The sequence below is a fragment of the Sorex fumeus genome, unplaced genomic scaffold, assembly GCF_029834395.1.
Source record: "Sorex fumeus unplaced genomic scaffold, SorFum_2.1 ptg000061l, whole genome shotgun sequence".
Classification (NCBI taxonomy): domain Eukaryota; kingdom Metazoa; phylum Chordata; class Mammalia; order Eulipotyphla; family Soricidae; genus Sorex; species Sorex fumeus.
Window position 1 is genome coordinate 43,322,920 of NW_026606118.1, and position 23,555 is coordinate 43,346,474.

Sequence of the window (23,555 nt, forward strand, 5' to 3'; positions counted from 1 at the left end):
TGCTCTCACTTACATGTGAAACAAACATAGGAACAGCTACAGATGGGGCTAAGGAAAATGGATGAAGGTGATCAAAAGTACAGGCTTCAAATTCTAAAATAAGTAAATCCTGGCAATAATTAAATCATATGGCAACTAAAGTTAATAATGCTGTATTGCATATTTGAATGTTGCCAAGAGTTGATCTTAAAATTTTTTTTCTTTTTGTGTCATACCCAGTGATGCTCAGAAGTTACTCCTGGCTCTGCACCCAGGAATCACTCCTGGCGGTGCTTGGGGAACCATATAGGGTGCCGGGGATCGAACCCAGGTCAGCCGCGTGCAAGGCAAACGCCCTACCCACTGTGCTATCGCTCCGGCCCTGATCTTACAATTTTTAATCACAAGAAAAGAATTACAACTATGTGAGGAATTGGTATTAACTACAAACTTATTGTGGCATTCATTTGCAATATATCCACATATCAATTTATTAAATTGTACACCTTATGCATGACAATGTTATAAGGCCTTGTTATAACAAGGATCATTCTTTGTTCCAAGGAATTGTCAAATTAATACAGTGTATGTAACTGGATTTTTTTAATGATACAATTGGTGAAAGGCTTTTTAAAAAAATTTTATACATTTATTTTCATAAAGTAGTTCACAATAGTTCATTACAGATAATATTCAAACACCCACCCCACCAGCAAGCATCTTCCCACCACAATAAGAGGGAAGTGTGTGAAGGTTGTATTTCATTCTGGAGGAAATTAAACCTGTATATAAGAGAATAGAAGCAAGCATGTTAAAACCAAACAAATGTGTGCTACTTTAGTTACATCAGTGGGCTAGAGTATAAGATGTCGCATTCGAGGCCACACGCTCCAGGAAATATTGCATCACTCTCTTCTCGGGCATTTTATTTTATAGTCTCTGGATCTTGGCCGCTGATGAGATTACATGGTGCCCGAGGCAGTTTGTGAGTGTGACTGCCAAGCTACTGGAAAACTGGAGAGCTGGGTGGAAGAGGCCCAGTCCTGATCCGAGCAGGCTTGGAGATCTCAGCTATAGGTCCCGCATACCTGAGTTCCTCTGTTGGCTCCCTCATGGCTGAGGCTCATTCAAGAGTGTAGAGTGGCCTTGAGCATGGCTGCGGCTGGGTTCTGGAGGTTTTTGGTTGCTGGGGTTCTGCTTGGGGCAGAGAGGGAAACCTAACCTGCCTCCCTCCATGGTGCCTCAGTGTATGGAGTCACGAGATTCTGCCTGTAACTGGATTTTTAATATAAGAATGGCCACCAAAAATGTTTAATGAGACAGTTTAAAAGGGGCCAGAGAATCTGAGTCAACATTTTTCCCAAAGTATACATATGAGTGGTCAATTGAAAAGGGCAATTGAGTCAAGAAAGCAGATGCCCAGGAGTAAATATTATTCAGAGTCAATCAACTCCCAAGTTACAAAGCATAATATTAACTGTCTTCCTGTGTCCATACAGAAAGGACATTGCTTACAATACAAGTTCAGTGTCCTTAGAAGGATCTGATCTTACAAGCTAACAGAATCTGATTAGGGAGAAAAGGTGATTAACTGGCTGGGGAGGAGAGCACAGAGAAGAGTTTACAGATAAACAAAGGAATGGGAGTGACTCGGGAGCACTGGGATGGGTGTGACCTAAGCTACCTGAGGAAGGACAAAACAGTGTTATCCTACAGGTACCACTGGTTCCAGTGAGTCAGCTAGCCTGCACTCATTACAGAAAAGAAAGGAAGCCAGCTCCGAGATATATACTGTGTCCAGAGGAGAAACTCGGGGCAGTCCCCAAGAGGGGCAGGGGGGGGGGGATCACAGAGGGTTAGGCATTCTGAAACTTTGGAACTGATTACTCTAACATTTTTGGTCCAGTCAAACGAGTCAAGAAAGGCTGAAAATAGCACCTCTGCAAGATGGTGGTGCTTAGAAAGAAACCCCATCTTTCCACTATGAGCTACAAGCTGGGGGCTTACCCTCAATCCTGCTGCACTCACAGGACCTGGCAGGATAGAGCCACTGTGCCTCGCCAAGCTCCCCACCCCTAGAATCCTGCCATCCACACTAGCCTGCATTTGCCAGCTGAAATTCTGCCAGCCCTGCTGGCATCTCCATGAGCAAGGATCCCCTCCAGCATATGAAAGGGAGAGAGAGAGGGAGAGAGAGAAAGAGGGAGAGAGGAGAGAAATAGAGAGAGGGGAGGGGGAGTGGGAGAGAGGGAAGAGAGAGGAGAGAGAGGAAAGATAGAGGAGAGAGAAACAGAGAGAGTGTGGAGGGAGAGAAGGAGGGAGAGAGAGAGAGGAGAGGGAGAGGGAGAAAAAAGAGGGAGAGAGAGAGAGAGAAAGAGAGGAGAGATATTAGATGCCACCTGTCTTCAAAGCAGCAGAACATAGGGTGTATCTGGACCCCTGCTTTCCAGATGCAGGAAGCACGTGCAGAGCACAGGCACCTCTGTGTTAAACTTGGGCCATGATGAACACCACATATAGCAGACCATCCATACCGTCTCCTTGTTGTTTTTTTTTTTTGCTTGTTTTTGTCTTTTCTTTTCCTCACGCTTGTCATGGCATAGTGTGATGCCCACAGAGACTTCCTTCCACGCCTCAGCAGACAGGCTGAAACGTGCTCAAAAGCAAGACTCCAGAGATGGGACTACAACTCACTGCACACTGAAGTTGGAAAATTACACCAGAGCACCCAAGGAAACCAACTGGGCAAAAAGACATTTATTCATAAACATTATACCCGAGGGACCACTGCACCAAAGATTCCTTCTCTAAAGAACTTGACTCCTTTTTTGCCTTGTTTAGCCAAATGCAAATGACGAAGAAAAGCAATTAGTTTGTCTCTCTGATGTGCCCCTCCCCCACCCCCAGATATGAATGGCTCAGGCATACCTGATTCCCACCCTAAGACCAAGGTTCCTATGCTTGGGACTGCTGGGAGACCTCTGAATCTTGCCACTATTAGACACGTTTGAATTAAACCATGTAAAGCATTCATTTAAATCAGGTTTGATTTCAAAGTAGGCACAACTTGAGAGGAGAAATCCTGGATGATTTTCCAGAAATTTCATCAGTGTCCTTTGTACATAGGCAGAGGTCATGCCTCACCTGATGCTGAAGCATGGCTCTTATTCATGCCTAAACTCCTAGTATGGGGCAGGTACAGGGCTGGGGTTACTGGTCGGCACCTCCATAGCAGAGCCCACAGCCCATGTGAAAGCTAAATCTTTAACCAAAGAAATGGCGTTGAGTTATTTTTAGGGGCTCCACGTGTAGGGAGGGGCTGATTTTCAGGATTGAGGCGCCACACTGGAAGGCTTCAGGAAAACTAGCCTTGGGAAGTCAAGCTTGGACAAAAATCTTTGAAGCAAAGGAAGGGTCTGCCAATTGGAGTACAGTGGGCACCGCAAGGCAGGGTACATGCTGGAGCCCAGAACTGTCCTCCTGGTGGATGGATTCTTCTGCAGGAAGAATCTGCTCATCTCTGAACCTTTCTCCCCCATATTTTGCTGGCTCCCTCCCCTGCATGTACAAAATCTGGAACCACTCCAAACTGAAAGACTGTGGTGCAAATGACCCCCGTGGAGTGTGATCTTTGAAAGAACCACATCTTACCCTGTTGCAATCTGAAAAAAAAAAATGTATTCTGTTCTTCAAGGATCTATGTAAAAAATATATAATCGTGCAAGGAGAAGGGAATGAGATGATGATGATGATGATGTGTGTTGTGGCAGGCTCTCCAGATGACTCTCTCTCGCCACCCCGTGTTCAGTGCTCTCGGGCCACTGTGTATGGACCAGGTCGGGATGGCTTTTCCTTTGTGCTCTGCTTCTGTGTGTGCCACGGTGCTCTCTTCTGTCTGTCTCTGTAGTCTCTCCTCTGGTCTCTTCCGATCTCTCTCTCTCTCTCTCTCTCTCTCTCTCTCTCTCTCTCTCTCTCTCTCTCTCTGGAGCCATTCTGCTTTTCTCTCTGGAGCCTTCACTCTGGATTCTGACTCTGCCCTCTGGAGCCTGACCCCCTGGATTCTGATACTCCCTTTTGCTCTTACAGTCTTAGTTTCTATAGCAGTCACATAGGGTGGTGATACAAAGGTGGGTTGAACATGAACAAATCAACAAAGAGGTAAGGCCACTCCTCCAGGAGATTAACTCAAGGATAAAATCTCATCTAAAGAGATTACTTACTAGGAGATCTGCTTAAAGGCGGGATCCCATCCAGGGTATGTAGCTTTCTTTTTTCCTCAGCTAGTGATCCACCTTATTATCTAGTTCTTACTCTGGAGAACCTGGCAGGCTACCAAAAGTATCCTGCCCACATGGCAGAGTCTGGCAAACTCCCCGTGGTGTATTCAATATGCCAAAAACCAGTAACAATGATGGGTCTCATTCTCCTGACCCTGATAGAGCCTCTAATGTGGCACTTTTTAAAATATCAGGGCTAGGACGAAGGAGATGTTACTGGAGCCTGCTTAAGGCAATTGATGAATAACAGGATGATAGTGATACAGTGGTACAGTGATCCACTTAATTAGTTGTAGTAAATCTACCTCTAATGTTTCTAACAATGTCATTCTGTATGAGCACAGTAAGACATATATCAAACTTAAAGTTTGGTTCTTCCTGAGGACATCTCACTATATATTCCAGACTACTGTCCTCAGGCCAGGTTAGTCTTCCTAACCCCAGCAAGGTCCTAAACTGGTCATTACTTCTGGATCATGACAGCATTTGTCCATGATCATGCTCTCAACTTATAGTTGAGTATCATGGCACTTTGGCCTGGCCCATTTCAATGCCAGGGTAGCTCACAGCTTGCCCTGGGTCCATTCAGTCCCTCATCGGGACCCTGCCTTTGGGGTGCTAGGAACTAAGGGCAACTGAGTTGAGAAAGCAGATGCCCAGGAGTAAATATTATTTGGAGCCAATCAATTTCCTTTGCTTCAAAGCATGATATTAACTGTCTTCCTGTGTCCATACAGAAAGGACATTGCTTTAAGGTAAACTAAGTTCTCTGTGGCAAGACTGAAAGGATAAACCCAATGTTATCCTACAGATCTATGCTTCAGGCTATCAGAAATCCCCTTAATTTTATTCTCTACCTTAAACTCCTTACTTAAGCCAAGTACTTAGACCTGAGAATGGCTGGAGAGAGAGTGCAGAGGGTTAAGGCAACCAACTGCATTTCAAATTCCCAGCATTGCATGTGGTCCCCAAGCTCCAACAGGAGCGACCCCTAAGCACTGCTGAAGTGTTACCCCACCAAAAATTAATAAACAAGATTTCAGGATTCCAATAATCTAAGACAGAAGAGAGGAGTAGAAACAGCAACTTCCCATCCATGCCCACACTCCTGAGTATAGAGACAGAGTAGAGGATCTGAAATTCTCTGTTGAACAAAGAATTCATAGAAAATTCTGACTCAGTGAACTAATGATTAAGAATTATGCCAGAACTGAAAATCTGACGTGCTTGTCTCAACACTTTAAGTTGAAGACTTACTATCTTCTAAGTGGTTTTCCTACTCCATCTAATTCTTTGCCTTCCCTCTGCGACTGCAAAGCTAACCTGGCCTGTAGGCTTTGCAGTGTGAGTTCTTTGGTGCACATGACTCACACAGGATGGTTCTCAGGTCTCGCCTCCTGCTTTGTTTCATGCCTCCAAAGTCTGAATAGGTTTTGCTGGGCCTAAATGCCCTGCCTAGCGGTGCCCACTGTACTCCAGTTGGCAGACACTTCCTTTGCTTCAAAGATTTTTGTCCAAGCTTGACTCCCCAAGGCTAGTTTTTCTGAACCTTTCCAGCTATGGTGCCTCAATCCTGAAAATCAGCCCCTCCCTCCACTTGGAGCCCTCAAATATACCACACGTATTGCTGCCCACTTTATCATCATGGCACCCTTTATTACCAGTGAATTAATTGTTGACTGTAATGCAAAGGAATCTTTTTATCCAAAATTAGTCATGCCTTTCTATCTAGACCTTTTTCACCTTAGAGAACACATAGAAAGAGACTGTGATGTACTTATATGGTTCAAGAAGCTGCTGGTGAAAGATCAATGTTTATCATGCCTTGATAGTCCTTTCATAGTTGAATCATGCCAGTTGATAAACCTCATATAAGACTCTAAGTTCAAGTTGCTTAAAATAATGAGTCCATCAGTCTGCTTGTACGATTAAGAACTACCTGGAATTGGGCAAATAAAGATCTTAGAAATCAATGAAAGGCTATTTTTTTCTTATTTTTAAAAAAATTTTATTAGCCAATCACCATGAGGTACAGTTATAGACTTACAAACTTTCATGCTTGTGTTTCTGTCATACAATGATCAAGTACCCATCCCTCCACCAGTGCCCATTCTCCACCACCTGCTTTGTCTCCTAGTCTGTCAATGAAACGTAACAAAGATAGAGCCTTTCCCCATTAGGGTTTCTCCTACTTTGTAATAGGTCCACAGAAATGATATGTCATCAAACTCCATGACCACAGTAGCTGTGGGAAAACATGCTTAATAATAGGACAGGGTATTTGTTGTCTAGGAAAGGACAGTATCTCATGGCCTAGGGGTGCTAGGAAATATCCTTGAGAGTAAACCACAGTAAGAACCTTTTACTGAACTTGAAGATTCGTGAATTAGATACTCAACAGAGCCAGACTCACTGTCCCCCAAAAGCTCTATTGAATCAAAAGGTTGCATTGTGTCATGGTGTAGACACCAGGACCAGAGCAGAGGGGCAGAGAAGCAAATGGATGTGGAAATGTGCTTTGCAATAAAGGATCCCAGTTTGGTACAACAGAAGTGGGTTCCTGGTGGGCTTCAGTGAGGATGGAGAGAACAGAACAGCACTACAGGGCTTCCATGGTGGCAGGTCATATCTGCTGCTCCCTTCCAGGGTTCTGGAGACAAACTCTGTAGATGAACAGTAGTTTTAGTTATAGAGGAAATGAGTGCTCATATCCTGGTAGTCATTCACTTGTTGAAGGTGTCCTACCCTCACCTGCTCCTTGGATATTTCCTGACCATCACCTGCATGCTAGAGTCTGTCCACCTTTGTCTGATGTGGCATTTTCCTTTGTACCCATCAGCCTGACCACTTCTGCCCTCTCATCAGCAGCACATTTAAACTATGATGCTCTGGCCGGAGGGAAAACCAACCAGTCAAGCATCCCCTTTGCTTTCCATGCCCATTCTTATCTCCTCTATCCTGCTCAGCCAGCCACTGAAAATGGTATTCCCTGTTGCAACAGGGGCCATGACCCCTAGCATACCCTGCCAAGAAGTCAGATCCCGCTTGTCCCAAACTCAGCTCCCACTGCCTTTGCTGTAGAGTGTGACAGTGAAACTCTCCAGCCTGAGATGCTGCTTTACTGCCAGAATTCCCTGGCATTTCCCCATCCTCCATGTCCCAGGATGCATTTCTTATGACTCATCTCCACACATCCCAGTCCTGCACTAACCCGTCATGCCTCCTTCCCCCAACAGGCACAGAGGGTGCACAGGAAGTTCCCTCAGCCCAGACGAGCTCCCCGCGCCTCAGAGAAGAATCCTCAGGCCCTGCCTCTCCCAAGTCCCATCGCACCCCACCATCTACCTGACCACAGCCGACATCTCCCGCTGAACAGTTCCTACCTGGGGCTCAGTCCGACAAGCTTGCCTCTGGGTCAGCCGCCAGAACTTTCTGGAGCAGCCGACAGTGCTCCCAGCCTTCCCTGTTCCTTCCAGAGAAGCAAGTCATTGTTCTCATTGCCCACTGGAGGCCCCTCGCCCACCTCCCTCTCTGCATCCCTGTGGTTTGCAAACACGGACGCCCCGGGGCGCGGGGCATCGGATGGAGTCATCCTGTCCATCGATGACCTGGAGGGGGCGCAGGAGACAGACGTGGACACAGGCCTGCGGTTGTCTGCCTCGGACCTTTCTGTTGTCTCTGCGTACTCTGCACCCAGCAGGTTCTGCCGCACTGGAGACTCATCCCAGCCTGCGGGCAGCTATGGCAGTCCCTTAGGCCAGCACAGGGGCTCCCGGGAAGGGCTGCTGCCCCTGGGGGGCGGGGTGGCCCTGGACACCTCCAGGGAGGCCTTTCCTTGGCTCACCAAAGGGTCTGCCAGTTCCATGGTGACAGCCGTGGCCACATGCCCACCCTCCAGCGTCTCCTTGTCCCCAGTGTCCCCCCGAGAGCGGTCTTGTCCTAGTCCCCAAATGGAGAGGACTGGAGAGGACACGCCGCCTACAGCACTGGCTCAACCCGGGGACAATGACACGGAGGAATTCTATATCTGAACACCCTGGACTCTAGTTTTTCAGACACAAGAGCCCCGCGCTCGCCAGGTCAGTGTGGAGCCTGACCACTCCCAAGATTGCTACCATGTCAATTGTACCTACAGCCTTACCCGAGAGGTTGTTGCATTTCTAAGGGCTGGGTGCTTTTCATAAAAGCATCTGCTTTTATATATAAAAACTGATTATAAAAATTATAGAAAATGGGAAGAGAGCCTTCTCAGCTGGAGCAAATATGGCCATTTTTTTCCATGCTGTGAAAAACAAACAAGCCCAAGGTGGGGTATGGAAATGAGACCTAGTAGTGTATCAATGAGATGGAGGCCCTAGTAGTAAGATCAGACCCGACCAGTGTCCCCAGCTAGAAACGTGGGCCTCAGAGTTCTCAACTGCTGCGTGGAAAGGGGAGAACCGGTTGACTCCAGTCATGCCTCCTTTGAAGCAGCACAACTTCTGTAAACCTGATTTTACCAACACGTAACTAACTTGTTTGGTACGGGTTTAGCACTAAGTAACAGGTTCTTGGTCAGATTTTGGGACCTGTGTTCCAGAACTACCAATGCACCCACTCTTCAATAGCATTCACTGTAATGAGCCCACTCCACTAACTGCACTTCCTTGGAGCATGAAAAGGCTCATTGGAATTGCAGGATAATAGAGCCTTAGACCTACACAAAGGTGAGGTGGAATTAAGATTCCTCTATTTTAAGGGCTGAAGTGATAATACAGCAGGTAAGGCACTTGCTTTGCACATGATGACCCAGGTTTGGTCCCCGACACCATAGATGGTCCCTTGAACACCAGCAAGAGTGATCGCCGAGCACAGAACCTGAGCATCACCAAACCAAAAGAAAAAGTTTCTTCTATTTAAAAAAAAAAAACTGCAAACTAAGGGCTGTCTACTGATCTCCATCAAAGACTAGAGCCTTTTTCATACTCCTTTCTCCAGTAAACAGCCATCATCACACAACCTATCTTCCCCACTTCCTAACTCATATTTCACATTGTGTTGACCACACAGATCAGCAGGTACCCCCTTTTCACTAGACTGGATACTCACCAGGAAATGCCCTCCTGCACTGTCGCACATGGGGTCAGTTCATGTGGGCCTGAGGTTCTTGATGAAAGCTGGAGCTCCAGCCTGGGCTCACGGATCCTATTTGCACCTCTCTCTGCAACCAAAGTATGTTCACAGTTTCAACCTCAGCGATGCCAAGTGCCGAGGCAGTGCCAAGCTGTCCCCAAGCGCCATTTGCCTTTGGGGAAGAAAGGCATGGACTTGCTTTGCTTGAGTCACACTCTGGTGCTTCTTGTGGAAACCACTCACAGCCCCACTTTCACCAGTCTGAGAGTGCCCAGATACAACCTCACCCAGACGTGCACACAGCCTCACAGCCACACGTCTTGGACATCCCGGTCATGCTGGCTCCTGCCTCAGACATCCTGGCCATCTGGGACTCTGAATTGGGATTCTGTGCTCTGATTGAACTTAATTTTTTTAATAGCCTCGTGATTTTAAACTAGGTGTGAGCAACATTTTTCTGCAGAGGGCGAGAGAACATTTTGGGTTTCAGCAGCCTCACAGTCTCTCATGCAGCTACTCTATCCTGACATCAAAGCAGCAGAGCAGCCAGGAATGAGGGAGGAATGAGTGGCAGAGACTGAGTTCCAATCTGTCATTATTTACTGGGACCAGGAGAGGACCCAAGATCTGGGTCAAGGGTCATGACTTACCAATTCTTTTGTGCTAGAACTGAGGTTGATTCAAGATTCCAGCCATAGTTGACCATTGTGGGGGCTGAAAAAAAAAATGGGCTCTTAAGTCAGGACTATCACACTAGATCCAGCTGTGAGAAGCTGCTTTCTGCAGAGATTTCAGGAATGCTACCAGCTGTCCACCCAACTCCTGCCCAGACAAGTAAGTCAATCCATCTGCATGATGGAAAGTAACAGGTTAAGTTTAGAGGGAAGGAGAAAAGGTACTTAAAGGAGGTGATGTAGCCTCCAGAGAACAGGGGAGGAGAAGGTGATCTCAGTAAAAGCCCAAAGGTACCTGGTCTGTGTGGGGCAACCCCAAGCAATGGCCGCTCCTGTCTTCACCCTTAGTCATTGTCCTTCCTGGGCACACTCACATGCACCCCAACATTACTTCAGAGCCCAACTCTTCCCTTGCCCTTTCTCAGTGACCTACCCACAGTGCAATCTGATTCACCAAACCACGTGGTACCAGAGACGATCACTACTCTCCATAACACACACGGGCAGAAGGGAAGCCCAGCTCAGACACACCACAGTCAGGCCTGGGCCCTGCCCGGTTCCACCCCAGAATGTGTGAAAACTGTGAGTCACTGAAAATGAATCAGAAAGCCCTTGCTCCCTTTTCTGGCCTTACACTGGCACTTTCTTCGTCCTGGAAGGATTCCCCCTGGACCATCCTGATTTCATAAATCTTGTGACAGATGCTGGTATTCTGTAAGTTCTCAATAAATGTGTTTGATTAAAAACTTGAGGTGGTCTCCAATTATTTCTCCCCTGGATTAAACTCTGTAGTACAGAAACTCTAGATTTGATCCTAATTTGTTCTCATTTAATAAAACCAGTGTCCTAAAGGATGTTTGTTATCAAGTGTCCTGGTCTTTCTCACATGCCACGCCCTACCAACCTCTTTTCCATATAAGACTCCCCAAGTTGCCCACAGTCTGACCAGGGCCTACCTTAATCACCACCTTTTTTCTTTTATTGGTTTATTTTGGGGGAAGGTGTGGTTTGGGCCTCACCTGAGAAGTGCTCAGGGACTACTCTTGGCAGGCTTAGGGAACCATATAGGATGCTGGGGATTAAACCCAGGTTATCCATATGCAAGGCAGACACCCAACACTCAGTACTATCTCTCTGGCCCTTAAACACCACCTTCTATTTGCATCAAAAAGCAAGTGTTTCCTCTCCCACCAGTACCAGCAAACCACACTGTAGGACCTGAGCATGGAACTGTCTGGCCCTACCCACCAAATATCACCCGAAGTGCCACCACTCGGAGGCAGGAAACAAACCACAGTTTTTCAGCCTTTCCTTAACTGGCTTGCTGAGTCCTACAGAAATCATCAGAGGTCACCCAAATTATTCTGTCCCCCACGGTGAGATGAGTCACCCTAAGAGTCAGTGACTTTGTGTTGACAGGAGAGCAGGTTTGCGTATGAAATGGGCTTTAGGCCGGCATTTCAAGGCAGAGGCTACACAGTGCTTGTAAGTACCAAATGGTCATCATGGGCAAGACATCTGAATCCAAGGCTGCTCTCTTCAGCCCCTGGTAAGTGCTGTTTCCCTATCCGTCCACTGGCTTTCTGAAGATGAAGAAATTCTCCAGCCCATCAGTAAGTAGGCTCCAAGAGTTCCTGAAGATGGAAGGGCTGAGGGAGCTTCAGTCAAGCAAGTGAGCTGTTGAAGCCAAGGGCCTGATGATTGGTGCTACCCGGGCCCTAAGAGCAAGGGATGCCAGACTGCTGGGGCAGAACTCAGGGTCCTCCAAGGCTGGCCCCTGGGATCCAGGAATGCTTGAAGTTCTATGTGATGCCTGGGGGTGACCAGGGTCTGCCACCATCTAAGATGCACACAGTAACCCCTGTGCTATCTCTCTGACCTTCTAAAAGATTTTTTTAAATAAAGTTTGAATTTTTTTTAGGTTTTTACCAAAGAGCCATGATTTATAAAATTCTTGATACTAGCTTTAAGCATACACTAATTCAATACCAATCTCTGCACCAGTGTCAACTTCCCTCCACCCTGTCCCAGATTCCCTCCCCATCCCAGCCCCCGCCCCACACCCTCACCCTCAAGGCACATTACAAAGTTTCACCACACCCTCACCCTCGAGGCACATTACAAAGTTTCAGTGGTTATCGCATAGGTCTCATGTTTTCAGTTCTGTTGATCTGTGTTCGGGGTACATGGCTATACCCCTCAATCATATTTCTGGTATAACTGAAATCCTGATGACCCGTTACTTTTTGTTCTCTTCTTCCCCTGCTTGGTTTCTTTCATTCTCTGTCCTCTACTCTCTAAATGCTGGTGACCCCCTGAAAGGGATTTTTGACTTAAGAGAACGTCCTCCTCCCAATGTCTCCAAAAATATCAGAGACCAGTCTGGTTAGCAATATGTGTCCAGATTTGAAGAGAACACCGGAAATAATGACACCAACACCTTTCCTCTCTGTGCGGGCCACTTGGCCTCTGGCCTAAGTGCCTGGTCTGGACATTAATGACCCTTTTTGGTTTAAGAGCTCTGCTTCTTAATTTTTGGGAAATAGAATTGACCGAGCAACTGCCAAGGCTTAAGAAAACATGAAAAACCAATAAGAATACAAATAGGTTCTCAAAGAATTGCCAGAGATACAGAGGCTAAAGTGTTTGCCTTGCACAAGACTGTCCCTGGCCCCCTGAACTCTGCCAGGAGTAAGGCCTAAGCACAGCAGGGTGTGGTCCCAAAAAAGCATCTTTTGTCACAATTATTATATAGATTTGTGAGGGGGTTAAGAATCTGAATTTAAACATTTTTTTTAAAAAGTTTAATTATGGGGCTGGAGTAATAGTACAGTGGATAGGGCGTTTGTCTTGCACACGGCCAACCCAGGTTCGATTCCCAGCATCTTGTATGGTTCCTGAGCACCACCAGAAGTAAATCCTGAGTGCAGAGCCAGGGGTAACCACTGAGCATCGCTGGGTGTGACCCAAAAAGCTATCTGTGCTTATATATATATATATACATATATATATGTGTGTGTGTGTGTGTGTGTGTATACACACAGAGCAATAGCACAGCGGGCGGGAGGGCGCTTGCCTTGCACACAGCCAACATGGCTGACCCGAGTTCGATTCCTGCACCCCTCTCGGAGAGCCTGGCAAGCTACTGAGAGTATCTCGCCTGCACAGCAAAGAGTCTGGCAAGCTACCTGTGACGTATTTGATGTGCCAAAAAAACAGTAACAACAAGTCTCACAATTTGTTGTGAGACGTTACTGGTGCCTGCTCGAGCAAATCGATGAGCAATGGGAGGACAGTGCTACAGTGCTCTCTCTCTCTCTCTCTCTCTATATATATATATATATATATATTTATATAGATAGATAGATAAGATAGATAGATATTTGCATCCCTTTAACTTTTGCTAAGGCTTTTCTCTAACTGTGGGCCTAGAAGTCTGAATATGAAATAATTTTTAATGACTTAATGCCGGTGTGAATAATGGGTACAAGCATGAGTGGTAATGTCACCACACTGGGGTCTTTTTAATACTTGATTTTTGACTTCAGAGTGGGTGAAAATGACTGTCTAGTCCGGCCCATTATCAGGTCCAATATATTCATTTACACGGAAGTTACCAGAATATTTGGTGTTGACCAAAGAACCCTTCCCCATGTCACCCGGACCCCTTCCTTAAACTGTACTGTATAAGGGTTCCACCCCTAGTTGTCGGGACAGTGCAGAGAAACACAGCTGTGGGCTGGGTGAGGAAACCCCGCATTGGCCTGGACTGGAAAGGAGCTGCTCCTCCCGAAGCTTGGTCTGGTCAGTTGTGCTCCCTCAGGCCAACTTTACCGGGCCTCCAGGCCTAAACTCAGCAATATGTACCCAAGCCTCTCTGTGTCCACTCTTCCGGGGGAAATGACTGCAGCACAGAAATGCTTTGAAGCCCCAAGGGCATCGTTAAACTGGGCCAGAGGAAAACTTTGGTGCCACCTAGTGGCAGTGATGCTCAGAAGGGTCAGCAACTGGCCTTCCATTAGTGGAGACTCCATCTGATGCGCATCATTTGGTTGATTATATGCATTTACAAATAAAATGCATAGATTTTATTTCCTCCAATCAAAACTACAGTGACCTGGGATAAGGCAAATAGAAAAGCAGCGCTTACTGTCTATAAATGCCAATCCTAAAGAAATGCCAACCCGCTATGGTTACATTTCCCAGAAGCCAAAGCCAAAGGTGAAACCTGAGTAGCTCATGATTGAGTCAAGTCGCATCTTGTTATAACTCAAGGTGCCTCCACACAGTTCCTCAGTGGCAAGCCGGTGTTTCTTAGCAAAGATTCTAAAATCCCTTTCTCATAAGGACATTTTCACCAGGGATCTTCTTTGTGTGTTTATGAATTTGTCTCTCTGGTACCTGCCTGACCCTCTCCTCCCCCACATCTTCTCTTCCAGCTGCGAGAGCAACCCACCCTCTTCACAGCTCCCAAGTATTTCACTGCTGCCTCTGTTGCATCTGAAGCCCTTCCCCTGGAGCCTGTGGGCATGCGCCGCCATTCCCCAGCAGCCCTGAGCAGTCACTCTGCTTCCCAGTCTCCACCCACAGTATTGGACTCACCTCCTATATCCTCCCCCATCCATAGCCATGAACCACATATTTCAAATTTTCCAAAATTCGGTTGTCCATATCAGTCCCACTTTCCCAAACATCCCCTAAATTTACTCACTGGTTCTACTCTCAAAAGCCCCCCCCCAACACTCTCTGGGCCCCCTATCCCCATTCAGCCCAGGCCAGCACTTTCCACTACCTTCCCCAATTCTCTCATCTTTTGAGTTACGACTGATTTGAGCTAGACGATCACGATCATGACCATCCTGTTATTCGTCGATTGCCTCGAGCAGGCCCCAGTAACGTCTCCTTTGTCCTAGCCCTGAGATTTTTTTTAAAAAAGTGTCGTATTCAAGGCTCTTTCAGGGTTAGGAGAATGAGACCCATTATTGTTACTGGTATTTGGCATAGGAGGTACACCACGGGGAGTTTGCCAGACTCTGCCGTGTGGGCAGGTTACATTCGGTAGCCTGCCAGGTTATCCAAAGTAGGAAGGAGATAATAAGATGTCACGCTTCCGGGAGCTGGGTTTTATAGTCTCTGAGTCTTGGCCGTTGATGGGATTACACAGCGCCAGGGGGCCATTGGTGGGTGTGACCCCTGCCTACTGGAATTTGGAGGATCTGGGTGGAGGATGCTCAGCCCCGATCCAAGCAGGCTTGGAGATCTCAGCCCCAGGACCTGCATGCCTTTGTTCCTCTGCCAGTACATTCACGCGTGTGGAGAGTGTATTTAAAATACAAAAAAACAAAACCAACCACCGAAATTTAAGATGTCAGAAAACTTCAGACCTAGATTCTGCAGGATTTGTTTTAAAATACATTATGACAGCAATAAAACACATTCCTAAGGTCTGTTCTAAAGGTGTCACATCTACCGGTCATGTTTTCCTTATGATGACAAAATAAATAACAGGCTGATAAAACCAATAGGATAATATCAAATAGCGAGTACTATTCAGTAAGATGAGACTAATGAGTCCAGTGAATCTATCGCCAGATCCTATGCCCAGGGACGGGGTCTGAGGCTGGAACTGCCACCTGGCATCCCCAAGGAGCCAGATATGTGCAGTAGGGACACTCCTGTCCTACTTCCACCACAAGAATTATGCTCCACTGTCTGCCTAAGGAGACTCCTGGGCCCAGTGCAAGTAAATCAGCCCATGTCCAGGCTCTGGAATTCTCCTTGGCCATAAAGCTCGGTGACTGCCTGGGTTCATGCTTTGCCCAAGCTGCCTATTCAACTCCTGGGCATTCAGACGGGGTCAGCGCTCCACACCTGTTCTGGCTTCTCTGAGGCCAGCTTTGGCCTTGCAGGTACTGGTTATACTGAGGGTGGGCATTCCTAGGTATCTTATAGCACCTCAGGATGCTGTGCCAGCTGCTTCATTCTCAGAGTCCCTCATCAGTTGTTCCCTGCCTCCCTCTCCTGTCCCATATGTCATGACTTGTTTTTCCATATGCCTCCCTGCAGCCAAGCCAGATTGAAAATGTTCAGCTACATGCAGTTCGAACCTGTATCCCTATGCCCCCCCCCAATTAACAAGATCGCCCCAAACATTTGCATACTGGAAGGACCAGCTATTTCTTCTCTGGGGTATCTGACTTATTAATGGTTCGTGTTCTTGCTCATTCACTTCCAAATCAGAGCAAAGCAAAGAGGTAGCCTAGTTTGGGAGTCCCGCATACCCAGATGTGAATGTCATCCTGGATGCTTATAGCTGTGGGACCTGAATCAGACATTTTGTTTCTGGAGGAAGGAAGAGGGGTGATCCTTATTTGCAAAGTGGAACAAATCAGAACCAAGGTTAGGGTAAGGTGAGAGTGTTAAAATATCAGGTGTGCCTCAAAACTCAGCAGCAGGATTAATACGTTAGGGCGGTGGCCTTTCTTATAGGGTCACTCTGAGGAATGAATGAGGGAGGCCTGGCCCCATCCAAAGTCATTTCCACCTCTCAAACTAGGAGAGGCTCTAAAATCAATACTCAGTGTCTGTTATCCATGAGTTTGTGTATCTGGTAGACCTTCACGGAAAGAATTGTGGAAGTATATAACAAGCTAAAGAAAATACTAAGGCCAGAGAGACAGTTCAGGGGTTAAGACTCTTGTCTTGCCTGTGGCTGATGCCTGTTCCATCACCAGAACCACTAGGAATGATCCCTGAGTGTAGGACCAGGAGTAAGTTCTGCATATAGCCAGATGTGGTCCAAAAACTAAAAAAGGAAAAAAATAAGAAAGTGTTCTGTCCTGTAACTAAATTTCCAGAACATCATTCCAAAGAAATTATCCAAAAACAGAGGTAAAGCTCACACATCCATTGCCATAGTAGAATTTAAGAGGGCAAAGCAAGGGGCAACAACCTGAATGTATAGTGAATTAATAAATTCATAAAAAAAGTAACTAGGAAACCATATCATGGGATATACAAAACCATCACAAATATTCCAAAAAATTTAAATGACAATGCTGATAATAGATACCATATGAATATATTCACTTGGTATAAATGCTTGGTAATAATTGCCCTTGGCAATAAATATATGTATATAAATATTATATAGGATATACAGATAAATGTCCTTCACCATCTAAGCATCACAGAGAAAAGAGATTTGTGAAAAAGTATGATAGGGAATTTGCCTTACATGAAGCTGACCTGGGTTCAATCCTAGACATCACATATGGTCCCCCAAGCACTGTCAGGAATGACTTATAAGTATTACCAGCCCAGAACCAAAAAAAAAAAAAAGAGGACGAAGTATGTTAAAATAAAATAGATTTTACTTCTGGGTGGTAGAATGATGGATGATACTTTTTTCATTTTTCTTTTGGCACTTGCCTTATTTTCTACAATAAGCATTTTTAATTGTATAACTTAAAAATACAGATAGTAAAATTACAAACACACAGCCACCTTTGAGTTTTCTGGATCTTCACATCAAATCCACCTTCGTTCCTGCTTAGTTGCCTCTCCAGGGCTTCTGGGCTTCTGTGGTTTCCTTCCCCTCCAAAGTTTCCTTCACCTCTGAGGGAGGCAGGCAATAGATCCCTGATTGAAGCAAGGATCAACTCACTTGGCTCCTTTCTCATTAGCTGTGAAAACTTAGACACCTGCTGTGATTGGATCTTTTTCTCTGTAAAGAGGGGACATTCAAATGCTTCTTTCCCCTCTCAAGGTATCTGTCCTCATGGTACAGAAACTGACCTCAATTATTCAGAATAGTCAAAGACTGGAAGCAATCCAAGTGCCCAACACCAGAGGAGTTGATGAGGACATGGTGGCACGTACATACAACAGAATGCTACTCCACTGTAAGAAAAGAGGAAGTCATGAGTTTGCTGCAATGTGGATGGAACTGGAGGGTGTCATGCTCAAGGAAGTAACACAAAGGAAAGATGACACATTCTGGATGATCTCACTAGTATTTAAAGTATAAAGAAGCAAAGCAAGAGATAAGACTGTTCCCAGTGAAAACAACCCTGATAAGTAGACAACAAAGCCATGAATGGAGGTACCAATGCCTGAGGGCAGTGGAGAGAAGGAACAAAAGGACAGTGGTCAAGGACCACTGGCACTCATGGCCCAGTGAAGAAGGAGCACTGCAAGTATAAAACAAGAATATGGAAACTGTTGTAACCCCAGGTTACTACAATAAAGATAGCGGAAAAAGAAACCAGCCTCAAGCCTCAGTTCCAAACTTAGCAAGCCTGTCAGAAGCAGACCAAGGAGACTCCTCGTTTTCACCACATAATCCTCTTAGACATATATTCAACAAAGAAAATCTCTGCCTATAATCACAATGGAATTTCCAAACGGTACGCAGAACTCATGGCTTTCAGTTCAAATTTATTTGTTCTGAAGACAATGGAGAAGCAGTTTTTGTAACCCTGATTTTTTTGCCCGAGACTCAGCTCACAGTCCAGTGACCTACTGAGCTTTGTAGTTACTCCCCTCAGCTGTGCCATAGACTTCCAGGGGGCCTGCATTGCCCCAGCACTTGCCTACTCCTAGCCGTCTACTCACACTTGCCAATTGTACGCTGTTTTACTTTGCACACCCTCCTCTTCAAAACTCTCCTGCTTCTCTCTCCCCAACTAAGAAGACCTTCAGCATCATTCTTCTTTTCATCTTGTACTTCCTATTGATTCTACTCTCCAGCCAATTGGAGCCTAACTCTCTGCACTGGGTTCCTTTTGTTTCCTTGCCGATACACCAGGGCTTAGAATATTCCTCCAGTTCTCTGCCTGTCAGAATTCTCCATCCACTGAAGCCCCGTGCACACAATTCTTCCTTTGGAAGATTTTATGGGTTTCACCCTCAGCAGCAGAGAGTTCCATCACTGTAAAGCCTCAAGACAAACGCAGGAGGCTTCATCTCAGAGTTGTTTAGGCACAAGATTTAACCACCCAGGCAAATCATAAACCACTCCTTAGTCCAAAGCAGCACCGAACAGATGAGATTCAAAGTGTGCGAGTGACATATCTGCCTGTGGCATACTCACTCAGCAGGCCTCGCAGGTGGCCCTTTAACAATAAATCCCCATTTTTATGTTTCTGAGTCAAGGTTCTGGTGGCCTGGCAGCCACTTAGCTCAGGTTCACTTCATTCATGCCCTGAAGGGCTAACTGGGGAAACTGCAAGGAGAAAAACTCACAAGGCCACTACTGAACAAAGCTGCATCTCCGAAACTAGAGTCATTCACTTTGTTTTCCAGTTTCTATCTGCTTCGTGCTTCATTAGCAATTCTGAATTTTCTATCCTGTCCATTATTTCCTTTCCCTTTCTTCACCTCTATTTTTTAAAAAAAAAAATTTTAACATCTTGGCATCTACCCCAAGGGTCCAAAAACTGTTCTTTAAAGTTCCTATGTTCGGGGGCTAGAGTGATAGCACAGCGGGTAGGGTGTTTGCTTGCACACTGCCAACCCTGGTTCGATTCCCAGCATCCCACATGGTCCCCTGAGCACCGCCACGGGTAATTCCTGAGTGCAGCGCCAGGAGTAACCCCTGTGCATCGCTAGCTGTGATCCAAAAAAAAAAAGTTCCTGTGTTCACAAAGCAGTATTCACAATAGACAAAATCTGAAAGTAACCTGAATGTCCAAAAACAGATGACAAGATGAAGAGAAACTGGTTCATATACACAATGGACTGTCACTCAGCTATAAGAAAATATTGAATTGTATAATTTCACGATATGTAGATGGATCTGAAGAGTATTATGATGAGTGAAATTAGGAAAGGGACTGACAGAATGACTGCAATCATATGTGGGATATGAAAAAGCATAATGAGAGATCGATAAATGGTCAAAGGTAACAGAACCTAAGAAAAATTTAAAGAACTGAGATTACCATAGGGTTGGGGAGACAGAGTTGTGTGGAGTCTGAAACAATGGTAGAGGGAAGCAGACACTCTAGTGTAGGGTGTGATGTTGGAATTTTGTATGCATAAAGCCCTATCATCATTACAGTATTATTAATCACAGTACCTCAAAAAAAATTTTTAGTTCTGCATCTTTAATTCTCTCCATTGCAGTCTTTGGGAGTGACTCCATCCAAACCCACATTTGAATCAAATGTGCCCTGGTTTAGAACCAGAGGAAGGTGGACTTGCTCCTCTGATCAACAATATCCCTTGTCTTGGCAAACATTTGGGGCTAAATATGAGGGCACTTGCTCACAGAACCTTTCTAACCTAGAATTTACCCACATTTCCCTGCAGACATCGTGTGTGTATCTGGCTATTTTTAAGCTTTACGCCCACAAAACTCTTGGCAGAACCACACACTGAACAGATTCCAAACCCAAGTGGCTTAAATTTATGTCTTTGAAAAGGAACAGTGAAATGATGTGAGTGCACTTTCTCTGGCAGTGTTAAACATAGACAATGGAGGAGGGGGTACAGGTTCAGGGGGCTGTGGTACCCCTGCACTCAAAGCCCTGGCCTCTCAGCACACATACAGCTTTGAGACCACTCAGAAGCACAAGTAAAGAGCCTCTGAGCCTCCCTAGCACAACAGCTTCAGATATTTAAGAGCAAATGATATATTGTATTTAGCACAAGGCCTCAATAAATGTCACTTGTCTATTTTAGCATTATTATCATGGAAAGCATTTATGAGCAGATACCTTCAAGTAGAGGGATTTATTCACTGACCAAGGATATTGTGGTGGAATGAATGATAGACATGTTTAAAAAAAAAAGAAAAGCACAGTAATAGCATTAAAGCTAGAGTAATTTCAACTGGTAAATGATGTTTCAAGTTCTATACACAATAATGGGTGTTTTCGAGAAGGGCCTGATGCATTTTCAAATACATAAATGTACAGCTCAAATTGTTCATAAATTTGACCTACAATTTAGGCTCTCCGGCCATGTTAGCACACACAGACTGCGTGGCTCTCCCTGTAGTCAGCAGGTGGGGCGGGGAAAGCAATAAATAAGTAGTGATGAAATCTATTAGTTGGATCCATATTACTATCCCAATAAAGACAAAGAGTAATGGAATTTATGAATTGCGTCCGTGTTACCACCCCACTCAAGTCCTTCAAAAGCTTCCCTTTGTCCTTGCAGTAAAACCCAAGACCTAGTCCCCAGACAAAGCCCTCTGTCTCCCCAGCCCCTCCCCATGCTCTGATCCCACCAGACCTCCTGCAGTTTCGCCAACCTGAGCCTTGCACACGCGGCTCGCATGACCAGGGATGCTCTTCTCCCTCCCTCTTTGCTCCTCAATTAGAGAAGCGGGGGAGGTTGAGAAGGTTGAGTGGTTTTCAGGGGCTATTTCTAACTCTGCTCAGGAGTAACCCCTGGGAGTTCTCCAGGAACCACATGTGATCCCACTGTAGTATCACTCCAGCTTAACTCCTCTCTCCTTTTATTCTCATGTTCTCAGATTAATTACCTCCTCTTCAAAGAGGCTTCAAAAATATCTATCTACCTATCCATCTCTCTACCCATACTTTCTCTTCCTCCACCCCTTTTGTTCTCCATCTCAGTCTTTCTTCCTCTATGAATTAATTGAAAGTACCACTGTCTGTCGCAGTGCATTGCAATCTTATTTATCTGGTTCCCTCACTAGAACACAGAGGCATGATCCTGTCACTTCAAGACCAGAGTTTCACTCCCATGGCTACAAAAGTCACCACAATGGACCACCCGCAGTCTTTCCCCTGAGTTCCCAGGGAATACTGCAAGCCCAAAGTACTATGTGATCCCTCTTGAGCTTTTGAAAGCCCTATTGAAGGCTGCAATGGAATTGCCTCTGCAAACTGCAGCTAGGGGATTTAGAAGATGCCATTTGATCTACAGAAGCAAAGCAGTCTGAAATGTTATGTTTTCAAGCATTCTAGGCTAAAATAGTCATACAATTAGCTGATAACTACTTAGCATGCAAACATGCATTCATTAATTCATTATTTCAATTGTTTATTGATCACTTTCTAGGTGCCAGACTTGGGAACTATGGTATCCTCTCCTGTCCAAAGAAGAGCCAAAAGTCCTACATTCCCCCCAAAACATTTCTGTTACGATATAGAGACATGGAAATGATCAAAGCTAGATCTTTTTGTCTTTTCCTTTTAAGTGCCAGAGACCAAGCTGAGACTTCACACATTGTAAGCAGGGACTGAACCTCACTAAGCCTAGATCCATAACTTTTTCAATTGTTCAGAACCTGCCAGTAGAAATAACTCGTAAGTGATACTAGTTCTACAAAGGTAATGGCAATGGTAAAAGTAAGAACCACTGTGTGGGGCCAGAGATATGGTTCAGTGGGTAAAGCACTTGCCTTGCATACGGCTGACTCAGGTTCGATGGGGTGGCTCTCCCCTGCCCCCCCCAAAAAAAAACCCACTGTGTGCCACCCAGGGAACCATAGAACTTCCTAGAGGAGCACAAGTTCATGCTTGGTTCTAGAAAATAAGAAAAGTTCTCAGGAAGAAGAGATAGAACAGGAGTAAGGCATTTGTCTTGCACATGAACAACCCCTGTTTAATCCCTGGCACTTCATATGGTCCCCCAAACATTGTCAGAGGTCACTGCTGAGCACAGAGTCAGAAGTAGCTCCTAAGTACCACTGGGGGTGACCCAAACACCCTGCCATAAGAAGTAAGTGACCAGATAGTTCAGAGGTTATGGTGCTTACCTTACATGCAGCCAAGGCTGGTTTCATCCCTGGCTCCACTGATAGTCCCTGAGTGCTGCCAGGAGCGATCCTTGAAATGAAGCCAGGTACAATCAGAGCACTGCCAAAAAACAAAAAGAATTTTTTAAAAAGAATATTTTAGAAAAAATATTCTCAAAGCCCAAGAAGTAGCCTAAATGAACCAAAAAAATTGAAGAATATGAAGAGAAGATAAGTTGCATCCAGCTCTTACTTTGAAAAAAAAGAGGTCATTTCTTTTTCTAGTAAATAATCTCTATATAATTATCAAGAGATATTTAATAAATCTATTTTTGTTGTTAGCTTAGGAATTACAGGAGGACTGCAAAGATCTTAGCTCTCTCTATAAAAATTTAGTCAGAAAGAAATAAGACATTTGCTTTTGGTATTAGAGAGATATGTGCCTCATAGAAACTGTTTGGGAGAGATTTTGTTTCTTAAATTTCCTGGAAAAGCTTGAGAAGAACTGGCAACAGGTCCTCTTTAAATGTTTGGAAGAATTCACTAGTGAATCTATCTGGACCTGGGCTTTGGTATTTGGGAAGACTTTTGATTACAGTTTCAATTTCCTTAATAGTAATAGGTCTATTCAGGTATTCCAAATCTTCTTGGTTCAGTCTTGGAAGTTTATTGGTCCAGGAATTTATTCATTTCTTCTAGCACAGCGGTAGGGCGTTTGCCTTACAAGCGGCCAACATGGCCGACCCGAGTTCGATTCCTCCGCCCCTCTCAGAAAGCCCAGCAAGCTACCGAGAGTAT

General features: G+C 45.3%; 1 protein-coding gene across 1 annotated transcript in view; it reads left to right on the forward strand.

Moving 5' to 3' along the window:
- Positions 1 to 8,287, forward strand: part of FAM124A (family with sequence similarity 124 member A) — a 63,031-nt gene extending 54,744 nt beyond the window's left edge. Inside the window, exon 4 of the mRNA XM_056126238.1 lies at positions 7,493 to 8,287. Within this exon, the coding sequence (XP_055982213.1) occupies positions 7,493 to 8,287 (795 nt within the window). The remainder of the gene's footprint in view (positions 1 to 7,492) is intronic.
- Positions 8,288 to 23,555: the final 15,268 nt, after the last annotated feature.